General features: G+C 47.6%; 1 protein-coding gene across 6 annotated transcripts in view; it reads right to left on the reverse strand.

Moving 5' to 3' along the window:
* Window positions 1-18,464, reverse strand: part of AKIP1 (A-kinase interacting protein 1) — a 275,624-nt gene that overhangs the window by 105,976 nt on the left and 151,184 nt on the right. For all 6 annotated transcript variants that reach the window (XM_069623698.1, XM_069623700.1, XM_069623697.1 and 3 more), the window contains one exon: window positions 13,890-14,009. In XM_069623698.1, coding sequence (XP_069479799.1) covers window positions 13,890-14,009 — 120 coding nt within the window. The remainder of the gene's footprint in view (window positions 1-13,889; window positions 14,010-18,464) is intronic.

Genomic DNA, 18,464 nt, shown 5'->3' on the forward strand with positions numbered 1-18,464 from the left:
CGGCGAGCTGCATCAGATGATGGAGTACATATGAGAGGGATTCACTGCCCTGTACACCAAGTTGGACGATATGATTGGCACAATTAGTTCAATCAAGTCACGAATGGACAGATCCGACGTCTGAATCACAGAAGTGGAATCCAGAGTTGGAAACACCGAAGATGAGATCTGCACACTAAGAGCGGATGACGCCTCTCTATCAAAGCAAGTGCTCAAATTTGGTAAAAAGAACAACGACCTCAAGTCCAAATCCAGGCACAACAACCTACAGGTCACAGGGGTCCCTGAAGACAAAATCACTGAACCAATGGAGGAATTCGTGGAGCGCACCCTACTGTCATTGCTTGACAATCCCAAATTGTCTCTGCACTTTACCATCGAGAGAGCACACCATACACTCACCCCTAAGCCGAAACCTAGCACCCCGCCTCGCCCAATTATTGCTCGGGTGCATAATTACTGAGAACGGGACGCCTTATTTCAAGCAGCCAGAGCCAAAGGGGAGCTGCTGCTGGGCTCCAACAGGATCCACTTGTACCGAGACTTCTTGGCGAATGCACAGCAGGAGCTAAAGTCCTTCATGGCCGCCAAAAAGAGGCTTCGCGAACACAACGTTAAGTATGTCATGTTCTTCCCCACAAAACTGAGAATTGAACACTACAACAAAGTTTACTTCTTCACCATGCCAGAAGAGGCAATGAGATTCATGGATGAACACTTTCCGGGGTGAATTCCATCAGCAATTAACTTACGCAGATCCCACTACCATAATGCTGTATAAGGTGCTCTACAGGGCTAAGCCCTATTTCCCCTTAGTTGTTGACACTTGCAGCAAGTGGGGTTGTCTTATAGCTTTGATTTGGCACCCAATTCCATGATAGAAACATGCGTAAACCCTTTAAAACCACCAAAAGAGGCTTGCGAACACAAGTAGTATGCTGCGCTCTTTCAGGCAAAGCTGAGGATCGAATACCGCACAAGGCACACTTATGCTGTAGGAGGCAATGAGAGTCATGGTTGAATACTCTCTGGGGTGATCTCAATCAACGTGTACTCTTAGGGACTAACCTTGATACGCAGATCCCACCACTATACTGCCAAGGACGGTGCTACACCCTCCGTTACTTTAGTTGTTGACAATGGCAATTAACCTATTGTGGCCTTGCACTATGTGTTTTGCACAAAAACATTTCGTATAACTATGAAATTGTGGATGAATTGTTACTGTTATGTTTTTATTCTGTACTTATTGATGAGTTGTATGAGTATTTGGATGGATGTTGTATGGATGTGGATAAATGCATCAATGATTTAATAGGATGATTTTTATCAAATTTTGATGTTTTTATAATATTCCTGCTATGTGAAATTAAAAATTGTTAGAGTGCAGATTAATTTGTGATTAAATTCACAGAGAAAAATGTATTAGGTTTAATAAAATCCTTAATACACTTTTTTGCAAATTGTTTCCTCTGGATTTCCTTTGGAATTTATTATTACGGTAATACTCCAATCTAGAGAGTGGGGTATCCTGTGCCTTTCAGTGACAGATAAGCAGAATGATTGACAGCAAACACGAGATTTCTATACCCAGCCCAAATGAAAGCGGCGAAGTCGGGTGGCCGGGACCCAAACATAAGGAACCTTGGCCGAATGGCAGTTGATCCCGTTAGGTTTATGAGCTGGAATGTGCGGGGGTTGGGCAACTGACAAAGATGCGCCGTCTCCAGCTCTACACTGAAAGACACAAAGTCCACATACTATTTTTGCAAGAAACACGCATTGATAGCACAGAACGAAAGATTTGCTAAGAGCTGGGGGATGCAGCACTATTATACCACATACTCTTCCCAAAGCAGGGGCGTCATGATCATTGTCCACAAATCACTGCATCAACTCACACCTAGACCCCCTGGGGCACCCTTCTAGGCCAAGAACTACAGCTCAATGTGTACAGCCGGAATATTGATATCCCTATGTTTTATGCTGAGCTATTGGGTCTACGGGTTGTAGGTGAAAGGGTCGACTGCAATTGATTCAAATACAATTTCGAGTCAAAAGGACCGAAAAAAAAATTAAAAAATGTCAAATGTTTTCTTTTTTGGGGTAAAAACCACTTTTTTCCTATACGGAAACCCAAAAATAAAAATACATTTAAAAAAAGGCATTCAACCTTTTTTTTTCCAGTCCTTTTGTTTCTAATCTATTGTAATTCGAAACAAAGTATTCGACCCTTTGACTGGACACCGGGTATATGCGCACTCTACCCCCTGGCCCAGGTGATCTTCGGAGGCGATTTTAACACCTTAATGAATGTTACCCTTGATAGGTCCAGCTCCAGACCCTGGCATCTCACGAAATCTGCCCTGATGCTACAGCAGGCCATGGCGATCGGGGTATGGTGGACGCCTGGAGGACACTCAACCCTACACAGCACAAGTATTCACTCTATTGCACTGAACATGACTCCCAGTCCCGAATAGCTCTGTGGTGGGTGTCAATTGGCCACCTAACAGACAGACATCCTGCCCAGGACGTTCTCTGATCATTCTCCTATTATCATTTCACTATCACTGCAGGACGCGGTTCAACGACAGACTGGCGTCTCAAACCGTAGTGATTATCGGACCCCGCTTTTGCGGCCGATATAAAAAAATGACATGCATTACTTACCGTAAAAGCATTTCTGATGATTGTATCTGCTTAGATTCACATGCTGTGCATATGGTCCGACATCCAGTGGTAACCGCGGAGTATTGCATCTTGTCTTTCGGGGACCGAAAGGGGACATCGGCATAGGCGTGTCTGAAACACTATCCCTATCGTGACGTGTGTAGTACCCAAAATACCTCACGCGCCGAGGTCCCTCCGATTGTATTTTTTCTGCCATAGGGAGTCCAAGGCTATAGTGAGGGAGTACATGAGGAGAGAAAGTAGTAAGAAGTCTATGTTCCTTCCACCCCGAGCGGGGAGGCAGGGAGGGCGCATGTGAATCTGAGCAGATACAATCATCAGAAATGCTTTTACGGTAAGTAATGCATGTCTTCTGATGCTTGTTAATCTGCTTAGAATCACATGCTGTGCATAGACTAGCGAGCAGTACCCGGAGTTGGAGGTGGGTTGTGAGAAGGAACAGTAGAAAAAAGATGTCTTAGTACCGCTTGTCCCACCTGAGAATCAGACCTAGAATGAGTGTCTAGGCAATAGTGTTTTGTAAAGGCGTGTACAGAACTCCAGGTTGCCGCTTTGCAAATGGACTCTAGGGGAACATTTGCAATGAAAGCTATGGATGCCCCAGTGCCTCGAGTAGAATGTGCTCTAGGCTTGAAGGGCAGTTCTCTCTTTGCAAGAGTGTAACATAGTGTGATGCATTTGACAATCCACCTTGATATTGCTGATTTAGAGAGACAGGGTCCCCTTCTCTACCAGCTGCCACTGAAACAAAGAATTGTTTAGTTTTCCTCAGTGGTTTAGTTCTATCCATGTAGAACATGACTGCCCTGCGCACATCTAGTGTGTGAAGGCTTCTTTCGGCCATGTTAGTAGGACCCTGGAAGAACGTGGGTAGTTCGATTGACTGGTTCACATGGAACTTCGAAATAAATTTCGGCGCAAACCTGGGGTGTGTGCGCAGAACTACCTTATCTTTGTGGACTGTAACAAAGGGGTCCAAAACAGAGAGGGCCTGTAGTTCGCTAACTCTTCTGATAGAAGTGATAGCTACTAGACAGGCTGTCTTGTAAGTCAGGTCTTTAAGACTTGCTTTATGCATAGGCTCAAAAGGGGGCCCCATGAGCCTAGTCGTAAACCACATTTAGATACCACCCAGGAGCTGGGTGAGTGATTGGATGATAGATTCTCTTAACCCCTTCCATAAAGGCCTTAATCACAGGTATCTTCCACCACGACACCTTCTGCTGTGACGAGGTGTAGGCTGACAACGCAGCTAGGTGAATCTTTAAGGAATTAAAGACTAACCCAGAGTCTAACAAATGGGTTAGATATAGCACAATGTGTGAAGGCGAGCAATCGATGGGATTGACGCCCTTGGAACTGCACCAAATAACAAAACGCTTCCATTTGCTGGCATAGCAATAACGTGTGTTAGGCTTTCTTGCCTCCCTCAGTATGTCCATGGATCTCTGAGGGAGTTGCAGATGTCCAAACTCTATGACCTCAGGAGCCAGACTGCTAAGTTCAGAGTTTGTGGGCATGGGTGCAGAGTCTCCCCCCCTGTCCTGAGACAACATGTTGTACGGGCAGGGCAGCTTGACTGGTGGGGAGGGGTAAATTTCCATCAGGTGCGCGAACCAAGGTTGGCGGGCCCACATGTGAGCCACCAGGATCATGGTGACTGGTTCCTCGTGCATCTTGTGCACTATCTTGTTGAGAAGGGGAGTCGCGGGGGAAAAGCGTAGACACATTTCCCCGACCAAGTTATTCAGAGACCGTTCCCCTTGGATCGGTTCTGGGGGTACCTGGAGGCGTAGTCTCGGCATTGGGCTTTCTCCTGAGTAGCGAACAGGTCGATCTCTAGAAACCCCCATTCTGCGAAGACGTTGGAGACAATGTCTTTGTGCAGTCGCCATTCGTATTCTTCTGGCAGAGGAAAATCTCTGCCGAGTACGTTGCCAGAAGATTGAGTTCCCCTGGAACATGTTGGGATATCAGGAACATCTTGTGTTTGAGAGCCCATATCCAGATGTTTTGGGACAGCTTGGATAGCCCTGGAGAGTGAGTGCCCCCTTGTTTGTTCAGGTAATACATTGCTGTTGTGCTGTCGGTTAGGACCAGCACTGTCTTCCCTTGCAGTTGCTCCTGAAAGGCTTTCAATGCTTTGAACACTGCTAGTAGCTCCAGTAGATTTATATGATTGGACGCTACCTGAGGGGACCAAACTCTGTGCGCTGTCTGCTGAAGTCGATGAGCCCCCCACCCCGTGAGAGATGCGTCTGTCGTGAGAGTGGCTTCCACTGCAGGGGTGGTGAAGGTTTTCCCCTTCAAGAGGTTCTCCCTCGACCACCACTGCAGAGAGAGAACGAGGGCTGGCGAGACAACAGATCTTCCCATTGTCCGTTGGCCTGACACCACTGGCTGTTGAGCCACTCTTCCATGGGACGCATGATCAGCCGCGCGTGTGGAACCAAGTATATGCATGACGCCATCATCCCTAGCAAACACATAGCTTTGCGTACCGTCACCTCTCGACTGGCTACATACTGAGGAACCTGAGAGAGCATGTTCTGAACCCTCGCGCTGGAAGGGAAGACTAGACCGTCTTCTGTACGAATTAGAGCCCCCAGTAACTGTTTTACCTGGCTGGGGACTAGGCTGGATTTCTTTTCGTTGATAGAAAAATCCCAGGCTGAACAGTAAGTCCACTGTTTTTTGGGTGTTCGAAAAACAAACGTCGAACGAGTCCCCTGTGATGAACCAATCGTCGAGGTAAGGGTAAACTGGAGCTGAAAGTCTGCGCAGGTGTGCCGCTGCCACTGCCAGGACCTTGGTAAACACCCTTGGCGCCGAGGCTATGCCGAAGGGGAGTACCTTGAACTGGTAGTGTTTGTCCTGAATCATGAACCTTAGGAATTTTCTGTGCGCTGGCAGCATTGAAATATGAAAGTATGCATCTTTCATATCCAATGTTGTCATGAAGTCCCCCTGTTTTAGCAATGGGATCACCTCTTGCAGTGTTACCATGCCAAACTTCTGGGGCTTTATGAACTTGTTCGCTGGGCGCAGGTCTAGAACAGCACGCATGGCGAGATCCTTTTTGGGTACAAGGAAGTACACTGAATAGATGCCCTAGTTTACCTGAAGAATCGGGACGGCTTCTATGGCGTCCTTTCCCAGCAGTGCTTCCACCTCTTGGATCAGGATCTGCAGATGTTCCGGTGAAAGGCGTCGATGTTTCGGCGGTCTGAACTGTGGAGGTCGGGCGAATTCCACGAAGTAACCATGGGCGACCGTCTTTAAGACCCACTGGTCTGAAGTTATCCCCTCCCATGCTTTGAGGAAAGATGTTAATCGCCCCCCGACCGGGGAGACATGGGAGGAGACCTGGACTTGGTGATCATTTCTGGCCCAAGTTTGACGCTCCTCTGGAATTGGAGCCTCTGCCTCTATTCTTTCCGCGCTTCTGACCCCTCCGGGGGTAGTAGGTGGGGCTTGCGGCAGGTTGACTTGAGTTGAAGTTGCCCGTGCCGAAATTGTTCTGAGCGGCGCGGGCCTGTCCTTGAAAGGACCGCCGAGAATTATTTCCCCTCTGTGAAGAGGGTTTCTGGGAAATCTGGTGCAGCGACTTAATAGTCTCGTGCTCCTTCTTGGCTGTCTCCAACGCATCGTCTACCGCCTTCCCGAAGAGGTTGGCCTCTTCGATGGGTTTGTTGATAATGGAAGCCTGGGTCTCAGGCCTGAAGCCCGACGTGCGCAGCCATGCGTGCCTCTTTAGGAGAGCACCCTGTGCGAGAGACCTGCCTGCTGTCTCCGCGGTGTCCAGGGTATTTTTTTACCACATTTTGATTGGCAAGTTTACCCTCCGAGACAATGGCGAGAAGCTTTTCTCTGGATGGTTCCGGGACCTCTTGAAGGCCTTCCCGGAGTAGGTTCAATTGGGCGTCGACGTAGCTTGCTAATAACATTGTGTTATTGGCAATCCGGCGGTATAGGCCACCGCTGACGTAACCTGTTTACCCAAGGCATACAGCCTTTTGGACTCCTTGTCCGGGGGTGACTCACCCGTGGCAAGGGGAACCCCTGCTCTTTTGCGAGTGTTGGTAACCACCAACGAGTCTGGGATTGCATGTCCTTTGATATATAACGGGTCGGTGGGGGAGGGTCGGAAAAGCTTTTCGACCCTCGGGTTCACAGCCCTGATCTGAGCGGGTGCGAGTAAGGAAGGAGCCAGCCGTCTTTTAACTGAGCTCAAAAGAGGGATAGACTGGCTTGCTGGAGGTTTTTCGTTAATATCCTCAGCGAAATCTTGTTTGGGCAAGGCTTCAAGCATAGCAATTTTAAAAAATTCCGCTGCTTTCTTCAGCATGTTGTTGAAAGCCATTTGATCACCCACCGGGGAAGCTTGTCGAACCGGGGTGGATGGGGGAGAGTCAAGGCAAACGATATCTGAGTTCTGATCTTCCTGCTGCGAGTCCTCCCAGCCGTCAGTTGCTCCTTGATCTTCCCCATAGTTGTCCAGAAAGGAGACCTCTCCTTTCTCCGTATAGATGTCCCTATATGTATCCATCCGGACCTCTTCCTGATAATCAACTTCGTGTTGGATATCTTCCTGTGTATGAGGGTTAGGGTCTACCCGAGCCCTTTTTGGCAGAGGCTGATCAGAAACTTTGAAAAAGTGCTGCAGCCGATCCATGCATCCCTCGAATTGTTCTGTGGTCCATTTGGATGATCCAAATGGGCCTAACTGAGAAGGGCCCAAGGTCTCCGCCGTAAGGCGTTGAGGGTCTCTTCATGGTGCTTGAGAGGGTACCTGGCTTTCTTCGTAAGATTCTTCAGGATCGTCTTTCAAATCCGTGGAAAACTTTTCGGCGGATTGGCCCATAACTTTGGGCGGAACCGGTACAAGGCCCACCGCCGTAGCAATCCTATTGACACTCTTACGGATAGACACTGAGTCTTCGGGAGACAAAGCTTCCGAAAACGTGTCGGCAGTGGAAACTCTTTCTGCGGCCACAGAAGGGTCTGCGGATAGCTTCCCGGGTAGAGGCCTACTCTTAGTTTTCGGGCCTGTACAGGGCCTTGGAAAATGTTGAAGTTTCTTGTACAGAAACTTCGGCGTGTGCAGTTTGGGGATTAGCGCATTTATTATGTTTGTTATGCCCAGTTGTCAAACGCTGCTGCAGATGCGGGGAAGGCTTTGGATCAGACCGATCCGTGGGCATCGTCGAAACTTCCGGCGGACCCGTTAGCGGTTTCGCCTTCTTCGACAGCGTCGAAGAAGGCGCTTGGGCTGTGTGCTTTGTGCGGTGCGATTGTACACCCCTGTCGCCGGGTGTGGTCCCTGTAGCAGGACCGGAGTCGTGCCTGGAAGAGTCGGGGACGAGCGTGGCGGACCTAGAACCGTCCGCCTCAAGGTCTATAACGTCCGCATTGGACGTTTGGTCATCCGATGTGCCCCCGTCACTTTCGGCTGGTGTCGCTGCAGGGGAAGGAGGATCCACGCGTGACATGCCGTACGCGGCCCACTGCTTTAACCGGCGCTCCCTAAAAGTCTTAGGTTTAAGGAGTTTGCACGCCAAACACCGCTTTTCGTCGTGCTCTAGGGGGAGACGAGCGTTACACGAAGTGTGCTCGTCTTTCCAGAGATATCTGACCCTACACAGGGCAGAATCTAAATGGAGTCCTTTCCATAGCAGAAGAGAAGGGTGACCAGACCAAAAGGGAAAGCAGTGGAAAACAGGAAAGACATAGTAACAGTATGGAAAACCCCGAGCCCAATCTCCCTACTGTGTAAGCCGGCCAGAAGGCCCGACCACGTGGAAGTCCGAACACCAGATCCTAGGCGCCGGAACCCACAGCCGTAGCGATTCCCCCGTAGTCTTCGTCGAAGATGTTCTTGATGGGCGAAGTGACTTAACGGGGAATAAACCGACAATTCAGTAAAGATAAACAATGTCTCTAGTAAGAGCTCCGCTATAGGGCTACCAGTTATCTGGGTGGAAAAACACAATCTGAGGGACCTCGGCGCGTGAGGGATTTTGGGTACTACACACGTCACGATAGGGATAGTGTTTCAGACACGCCTATGCCGACGTCCCCTTTCGGTCCCGAAAGACAAGATGCAATACTCCGCGGTTACCACTGGATGTCAGACCATATGCACAGCATGTGATTCTAAGCAGATTAACAAGCATCAGAAACTTTGATATAAACACAGGTTCGGTGGACAACATTGCGTCCCTTTGGGAAGCCTTCAAGGTATACATTCGAGGCGTCGCCCTTGCGACAGAATCAGAAGGACATTCTATCCAGTGAATCCAACCTATGTCTCCTAGAACAGGCATATGTGGCCGGGCCAGAAAGCATGATATTAAGAAATATTAAAACAGAACTTGACACTTTCCGGGGACATGCTGACAGGGAGCTAAACTGGACAGGTCTTGCTAGGAAATACGGGGAGGGAGAGTGCCCTGGGAAGCTTTTGGTAGGGATGGTTAAGCAGACACGCAGTCACCAGAAGATCCCATCAGTCCAAGAGGTGTCAGGCCAGGTGGTCTACTCTGCATCGGACGTGAACCAACTGTTTCACACTTTTTACACCACACTGTACTCTAACTCCGATGTAGCCACACTTCCCGAAATAACAGCGTTCCTCGACAGCCTCCCGCTGTCCATACTGTCGGAGGACGCTAAATTAAATCTGGATCGCCCAATCACCCATGATGAAATATCTCATGCCATCGACGCCCTCCAGACAGGCAGAGCCCCCGGCCTGAACGGTCTCACAATGCAGTTTTACAAACATTTTAAAATCCTCCTTGGTTCCCAGGTTGCTCTACCTGTGGGAGGAAGCATGCATTACAAGGATTCTTCCCCCTTCCCTCCATGAGGCAATAATCATTGTATTGCTTAAGACAGATAAATCTCCAGAGCAATGTGGATCGTACCACCCCACCTCACTAATAAACTCTGATGTAAAAATGTTTGCCAAAGTTCTGGCAATGCGCCTAGCCCCGTATATGGTCCATATTGTTCACCCTGTTCAATCTGGGGGTTGTCCACGGCTGCTCCACCGCCCTGAACTTAAGACGTATTAGCACAACTTGACCTTTAAGCGCAGGCAGTGGCCACAACGCTAGATGTACAAAAGGCTTTCGGCTTGCGACAGTCTCGTGGCAGTTCATTTGTGTTTTGTTTATTTGTATAGTGCGCCTGACCCAAAGGCATCTGGGCGCGGTACAACGTTGTTTCATCGCCTGCTGTTACATCGTTGTGTGTGTGTGTGTGTGTGTGTGTGTGTGTGTGTGTGTGTGTGTGTGATATTTTTAGGGGGGGTGGGAAAGGGCAAGCAATAGTAAAACATAAGTGTGGGTGGGGGGAGTTTTAGAGTCATTGGACACCTTGTAGGTGTTGCCGTCAATGATGAACGACTTGAATGAGGGATCAAGTTTGTTAAGACGTTGACAGATTCCAGGATAAGGAGTTCCGTCTTATCATCATTACGGCAAAGTTTGTGTTGTGCCATCCACGCTTGAACAACCAGATAGACGTCATTCAGGGATTTGGGGTCCGCTGCGCGGTCACCTGTGATAGGGATGAGTATCTGGGTGTCATTGGTGTAATTAGTGTAGGCGACACCCAGATAAATCAAGAATATCAAAAAGTGGTTTGGTGAACACGTTATAGTTCATGTGGCCGGTGCTTGAAAAATGCAACTTGGGACAGGATTTATATCATGGTTTTGCCTGTTGTACACGACGCCCACTGCTAGGGTAAAAGTAAATGGTGTTCTTCCCCCTGCCCCTCCACCCCCATCGAAATAGGTAGCAGCACTAGGCAGGGCTGCCCACTATCCCCCCTGGTGTTTGAGATTATTTCCCCTGGAGCTTGAGATTATTTCAATGTATGCCGACGACACCCTGCTATTCATCCGGGATCTGGGTCGGCACCTGGCACTGATTATGCAGGAAGTGGACGCCTTTGGTGCCCTGTCAGGACTGAGGGTAAACTGCGCCAAATCGTAATTATTGCCGCTTACAGATTCTACTACTCCCCCCGCCCGACTTGATGGATTTTGTTTGGTCCCAGATGGAGATTACTGGAGGGGTGTCTGTGGGACCATGACGAATATCTTCAATAGGACTATCGAGCCTACCCCATTGATGCGTCTGTTCCACCTAAATAACCAATTACCAAGCCATTATCGCAGGTTGGCTAGCCTCTGTTTGCTCTTAGCTACCCGTGAAATCTTACTGCTCTGGCCCACCACTCCCACATTGAAGCAGTGGCTGCGTGCAATCACATTGGTATCAGACATTGAACAGTGGGCCTTATTTCAGCCCTCTAACAGTAAACCTAGAGATATATGGCCCCCCCTTCTGTAGCCATCTGTTATCTCAAGACTCTGATCAATAGTTCTAAAGGTATCTTGTGTCTAAGTGTCTAAGGACCCACATGCTGACCGCCGGTTCTACCGTATTGCTGTGTTCATAATACCTCCTTCATTATGTTCCATTATATATTTTAAATTGTAATCTCTGTACGATTAACAATAATGTTTGTCAAAATGTACTTGCTGTTATCAAAAGTTGAGCTCTGATTCTGTTGTAATGTCAGCACACAATAAATAAAAGTTTAAAAAAATAAAATAATCAAATGGCTGTTTTGGTAATTGCTGATGAGCTGACGCTCCCTCCTGGAAGCACTTTAAGCTGCTGCTTAAGGAAATCACTTTAAACAAAATGATTTTCCCGCTCCATGTTGCTAGTGTGCACTGCCATTGACCGGCGACATTTATTAACATCATGGTGAGCGAAGCAAGAACATTTACATTTTTTCAAATAAATACAAACCCGAAGGCGTAAAAATAAATACAAAAATAAAGCGACAATCTTCATTTTTGGAAACAAATTATACAAATTCAGTAAAAACAGAAACCCAAGAGCCTTGCATTATAAAACACAGTACCACGTGTCTGGATACCCACTTTTTATAAAGCCCCCACCACCTCCAATGATGGGGCTTCCAAGGCTCTGGGAGTGCTAGTGTTTGACAAATATTCAAATAAAATACCCCATTATCTGAAACCATAATTATTGGCATAGCCGTCCCTTTCACATTTCGCTTCATAAAAACCTACTGGCGCTTGCAAGTCCACTTCAAAACTTTTTAAAAACAGTCCATGCCCAGGCACCAGTAAGTATTACAAATCAGGGTCTCGCAACTACTAAAATGCCCCATGTGTGCAATCCAAAACACCCCATCACTCGATCTTCTAGGCGGCACAAATCTAGCTCTGCTCAAAAACCACACCCTACCTATTTTCACTTAACCAACCCCCATCATTGCACCTACACTTTATGCGCCTCATGCCTCAGGGACGGGGACAGACACACACACACACACACACACACACACAAACACAAACACAAACCCCCCCTTCCGCCTCACCTCTGCTTCGTCCAACCACGTGACTCCTACCTCCCATGAATAGCCATGAACCACACCAACTTCAATGCAGCTCTTGACACTACCCAACTGTGAGGAGCAACCTGGACAAAGAATGCAACCTTCCTAACTTGGACAGGCCCATAACATTTTACATTTGGATTATTGTAGTTGCACCACCAGCTATCCTGGAATCCATAAAACAAAATAAAGTTAACCAATGGTTTATGATCGATGCAAACTAAAAGGGAATGGCCCAAACATAGGTTTTAAAATACATCAATGCCATCCAGCACAGAAATGTATTTACCGGCATGATATTTCTTCTCACCTTCCCTCAAAGCCTTTGATGGGTACACTGCCAGAGCCTTCAGAGTCCCTGCACTCCACAACTATACAAACCTAGTTGTGAAGGCATTCAAAGATAATCAGGTTTTCTTAGAATCTGCAAAACTGTGCAAAGTTGGTGCATTACACACCTCAGGTTTCAACGGGTCAAATACCTTTTGCCATGTCATCCAAACTTACAAAATACAAACATTGTTAAAATTAATGTCATCATTGAGTTTTTCTTGGAAAATAAAGGCCACGCAGTAATTTTCCATAAAGACAAACAAATTCCTCAATTGATCCTTATTGCCCGAAAACCTATGGCCAGTCAATGCCCGGCAAGATAAGGCTATCCCTTTGCTCATAACACAAAGGCCCAAGTAATCCACTACCAACTTTAATCTTCACCATCAGCAAGCAGTCAAGTTTTCAACTTCCTTACCACCAAAAGCAACACATCGTGCACTCCTTCACTTTTAGCAAATAAGATGAGGCAGAGGAAGCCTGCAACACACATTCCATAAAGACTGGCATAGTGTCACAAAGTACAATGCATTAAAAGACGCATGTCTGCATGCAACTCTGATGGTGTGCACTTATTTAGCATTGTAAACAATTTCATATTGGAAATGTGAAGCAGGAATGGGAAAATAGACACCTTTTTGAACTGCCCTGCACCCAAACTGCTTACATTGTACATATAACAATTGTCTAAGAAACGAATTACTTTGAGTGCATAGTAGCTAACTAGAGTTACCTTTTTGAACTGCACAAAAAGTGGAGACCTTTTCGATGCAGCTCCTTGGAAGAATAGAAGTAGCGAAAGGCCATATTAGAGGGTGGGGGAGGCTACAAGTACCTGCCTGTGTGTTGCAGAAGTTAGAACCAGGAACCTTGCGGAATCAGGAAAACAATCGGCACAGGGCAAAAATATAGCAGCATTGGAAAGAAAATAAGACCCCTCAGACAGAGGAGCGATACGTTTAGAAGTCTGTCCAGAAAAGAGTGGACGTGACCAGCCACGATCAAGTGGACATGTTCAAGACCTACCACAGTCTTATGACAGAAGAGGCTCATCAGAACACCAACCAACCCGCCAGAACCACAATGGCACACCATAGAATTCTTCGAAGGCTGAACCCTTGCCTGCTGTAACGCAAAACTCAGAGAAAAGTCCCATGGATAAATCCTTTTTCTGTTTTTGTTGCCTTTTTTTTTAAAAAAAAAAAAAACACGTCTTACTTCATATATGGCTGTTATACCAAGTTGTCAACATTTTGGCAGATAAAGGAAGTGAAGCGCAGCGAGGTGCCATAATTTGGCAAGTAATCACACATTGGGAAGTTAAGATTAGAGCTCCAATTTAACCTGGGTGCAGAGTCTGCCACATAACTGGTAAACCAAACATTCTCCATAAAAGCAATCAATAAACATACCCGTTTTGCAGGGTTCCTTGGCCTCCGCAAGTTTTCTAGTGCATTTCTGCCATGGTATCTGCAAACATGATTAACTTCGTTTTTACTGCAACTGCAAGCTGGCTTGTGACTGTAAAAACGCTACAAAAAGGAAAAGGAAAACCAGAATGTCAATTGAAAAAGTGTACCATTTAAAGTGCCAAAATAAAGCACTAAGGGGTAATGAAACAGTGCAATATAAAAACAGATAATTATGTAACATCCAAGAAGACCAAACAGGTTTTAGAAGGGGTTCAGTACAAATAAGGTTGGTGTGCATTCTAAAAGCAGGAGGGAGAGCATTCCATACTTCTGGGACCGCACTCAAGAATGCGCCACTCATCTATGGATGAAGCACAATTGACATTATGTGGCGCATTCCCTTTTAGGTGCCAAAGTTGTGTGGCGTAGCCATCTGCGAGGCCTCAAAGGCCATAATGAGCAGCTTGTACTTGACACTGAAAACAAGCTTCTGCTGGTAGCGCAGAGTTGGGGCAAGGTTCTTGTGTGCTAGACAAGTCACAGCATTCAGGCAGAGGTGTTCTACACCAGATGCATCTTTGCAATAGGTATGTGGTACTCGAAACACATCAACAAACGACTCAAGGTCAGCACTAGACATGAGTGAATACAACCCTCCCACTGCCAATGGACAATAATAAAAGGCATATCCGCTGTGTATTATTGTGCAAGCATTTTAAACCCGCAGTCAAAAAGTATAACAAGATGGGTACATAGGTGACAGAGGTGGTGGGGCAGAGGGGAGTTGCACGCTATTCATCAATGGGAGCTCATTCTCTACTTGGCCTCTTCTAAATCGCTGTTCAGAATCAACATTTTCTGTCATATGTAGGTTTACATTCATCTAATTTGCCGCCACCCAAACGGTGGCTTCATTGAAGCAGATGCCCGGGATTCAAGGATCGTCTCGGAGCGGTCTTGTAACGAAGAAAGGAACTGTAGGCATGCATTCTGTGGACACAGCAGGCTATGCACCTTAATATTTTCCAGTACTTAACATATACCATGAACAATAGAAGTGAGGACGAATACCCGTGCCGCCGGTGGGATTACTTTTGTATTTATTGAAGGTTGGGGTATCATTTTTACAATACATTTGACCATGATAGTGTAGCCTTTACAAGGGATTTAAGGTTTAGCCGGTCAGATAGCACAGCGTGTAGAGCGCTCGCTTTGACATCCGTCAAACACAGGTTCGAATTCCAGCGGGGCCAAAATCAGCCTTTCATCCTTCCGAGGTCGATAAATGAGCACCACACACCGTGGGTAATAAGCAGCGCTCAGATGCCTGAGGGTTCGTAGCGCTATATAAATGCCAAAAAAGTATATGGGAGCGAGTGGCCAGTGTGAAGATTCACAAGGATTTGTCATTTCTCTCCAGCAAGGAAACCTTTCCCCATTAGGCTAGAGAGGTGAGGCTGCTACCCAATATCCCCCTTAGGGGTGGTTTAATGTGGGAAGACTCATGGGGAGGGACTCCCTCTCTGAGGACAAGGACTACCACCTGGGGTGCAGCCCTGGCAATCACATTACCCACACACACTCCCTAGTCCTACACGCCACCTCTAATCCTTCCTTAGAGAGCAAGCAGATATATGTACTATTATCATAGTGATGAAACCAGCCAAGTAGGAAAGCCTAGGAAGAAAATCAGAAGTATGAAGATTACACCTTCAAGTATTGCCACTAGGTGGCTCAACAGAATCAAGAAGAGTGTCCCGCAATAATACACTGCAGCTGTGGACTATAGGAGGAGGCGGGACCAGTCCTACATAAAGAAAACTGAAGACTGACTCGAGGTTGTCCTCGAGGAGTCTGGGAGATTTGAATCCCAACAGAAGCAGGTAGAGCAGCAGATGCCGGCAAGACGCTGCGGGAGTCCACCAGGGACCCTGCAGGAGCAGACCCCTCTGCCAGACCTGGAAAGAAAAGCAGTGGAGTAAGATTAGCCAAGTGGACCGACTGGTCCCACAGAGACGTCGAGACCACAAAGGTGGGAGATCCACGAGAACACCATAGAACCCACCGGCCAAAGGAGAAGGCGCCTGGAAGCAGCAGAGTGGAAAACCCATCCCTGGAAGAACCGGAGCAGTCCCTGACCCTGCGCGAAGATAAAGGTGGGCACGGGAGGCCCGGTGGGGACACGAAGGGAGCCGAACGCTTCCTCATCCCAGTGGCATGCATAAGACCATTGGACAAAAAAGAGAAGGGTTTGGGACCCAAAACTAGGGACGGAAAGGATCAGAGGAAATCTTCCTAGTCACAGTGGGAAAGAGCCACTGTCCATCAGAGAAGGCTCTGGGTCCCTGGCAAGATTTGGGACTTTGTTGAGAACAAATCAAAGTAGCAAAGTGTGCGTAAAGTTGAAAACACTGCGAAAGAAATATATCAAGCCACACCAGGAGAAGGGAGTCATTCTCTTGGTACCACATCAGGAGTCCTGATAAAGACGCCAGGGGAAGGGAGTCATTCCCCCGGGCATTGTGTTGAACTGTGCCAAAGCATACCAAGACAAGGGAGGCATTCTTAGTCCTGAACTGCGAGTAGAGCAAACAAAGCCAGGGGAAGGGAGTTATTCCCCCCTGGTATTTTTGTGAAGTGTACCAAATCATACACAGGAAGGGAGTCATTACCCCTAGTAATTATGGTTTGAGAGAACACTCCTTTGAACATTACCCAAGAAGGAGAAGGGGGCCATTCTCCTAAAAGAAGAACTTTTTTTGTTAGTTTTCCTTTTAGTTACCTAGTGTGAGGTATAGAAGTAGGTTTTGACACAGGGCGGTGGAATTTACGTTGACAAACATTCTGACAGATCCTTTTAGTTAGTTGTGAGGCAGGGAACCCCCTCTTAGAAGTTAGTGATAGGAAGGACCCTTTTCACACAGAAATAAAAGTCTATAACAAAAACCATGCCACCTTCATCGGCTTCCTTCTTCGACACCCTTATAGTAAATAAATTTCAAGGGAGCCAGCTGAGGAAAGCGATCGACCTCCTGCCCTCTGTTTAGCAAAACTGTCATGATGCCTACCCCCGGGGACCCAGACCAAGTCCAGCAACCCCAGAAGCAGGCATCAAGTTACCCCAAGCAAGCCCAGCAACCCCCGCTAGGGGCTATTTGGGTGCAGTCCTGGCGCCAGGCTCATACGGAGAGTCAGTCCTGGCGCCATAGGCGCCAGGCTCATAGATTAAAACTTACCTGATGCAGACCATGCTGCAAACTTACCTGATGCAGACCATGCTCCAAACGAGGCTTGGAAGGGACTATTCTACCTAGGGACTATTTGTTTACTTGGGTGGGGCTGAGGAGGAATACTTACCTGGGACTACTTTGGAGGCTATTTAAACCACGCCCGAAGAGCAGCACACGCTTCGCGTTATTCTGCATCCAGCAGCGTAACGCTCACCGTGCCTGCAACGCCCGCCTCGAGTTTGGAGCTCCTAGAAAAAAGGAGAAAGAAGGAGAAAAGGTTAGAACAAGAGCAATACCTTTGATCCTTACCTGAATTCCCGATCCATCGCGCCTTCGAGCTGCAAGAAAGAAGTTATTTTATGCGCGCCGCCTCGCCTGCTGCAGCGCCGCGCTGAACTCACCGGCCTTCGCCGCATCTTCACATTTCACTGCATCCTCCTGCATGTTACCGCCGCACTCCGGGACCTAAGGAGAAGACAAGAACAGCAAGGTGAGCCAAGGGAATACACAGAGGAATACCCCCTATAGACTTACCTGATTTTACCACCGGGGGTATTCTTCTTCACGGGTCGGCGCAGCTTCCACTGCATCCTAGCCGAACCCCGGCCCCTAAGGGGAAACAAAAGGACAGCAAGGTGAAACAAGGGACTAACAAGGGGAACCCTCCTCACCACAAAAGACTTACCTGATTTTACCGCCGGAGGCATTATTCCCCGAGACTTCATACTTTCTCTCAGCGCCTGAATAAAGGAGAAAGTAACAGGTTACATATGGACATTATTTTTTCGAACTGTGGTGGATAATACAAATCCTTACCAGAACATTACCAGTTGCCACGAGGAACTCTTCAGTAGGGTCAAGCTGCAACCTGCAAGGAATCGGACAAGAGTGAAAGTCAGGCATTTGAACTCTTACGAACTACATACTTACGGAGTCTTGCCAGGAATATCGGAGTCAATATTGTCTTGGAACTCACCAATTCCTTCGAGCCAGTGAAGTAACTGGTTATCTACGCGCCCCTGCGCTCAATGCAGGATGGAGAGCTCATCTTTTCAAATCATCAGGTGAGACTATAAAAGGGGACATCCAAGGTGATCAGTGGGGAGAACAGCGGGGTGGAGGGATTTACGCTCAACTCCACGGGTGGTTAATTCCCTTTCTCCATTTGCAGAAGAATATTCCTACGGGCCAAGCAAACGAAGCTAGGTGGACCAGTCCAGTCCGTCATCTCGACCCTACGCGTCACATTGGTGGAGGTCGCAGCAGTCCAGTACAGATCGACGCCTTTGTGGGAGCCAGGTGAGCGTAACAAAAATGCTTTACACACAAAGAGTTGGTGCCAGGG

This window comes from Ambystoma mexicanum, chromosome 11 (assembly GCF_040938575.1).
Source record: "Ambystoma mexicanum isolate Mex_15411 chromosome 11, UKY_AmexF1_1, whole genome shotgun sequence".
Lineage (NCBI taxonomy): Eukaryota > Metazoa > Chordata > Amphibia > Caudata > Ambystomatidae > Ambystoma > Ambystoma mexicanum.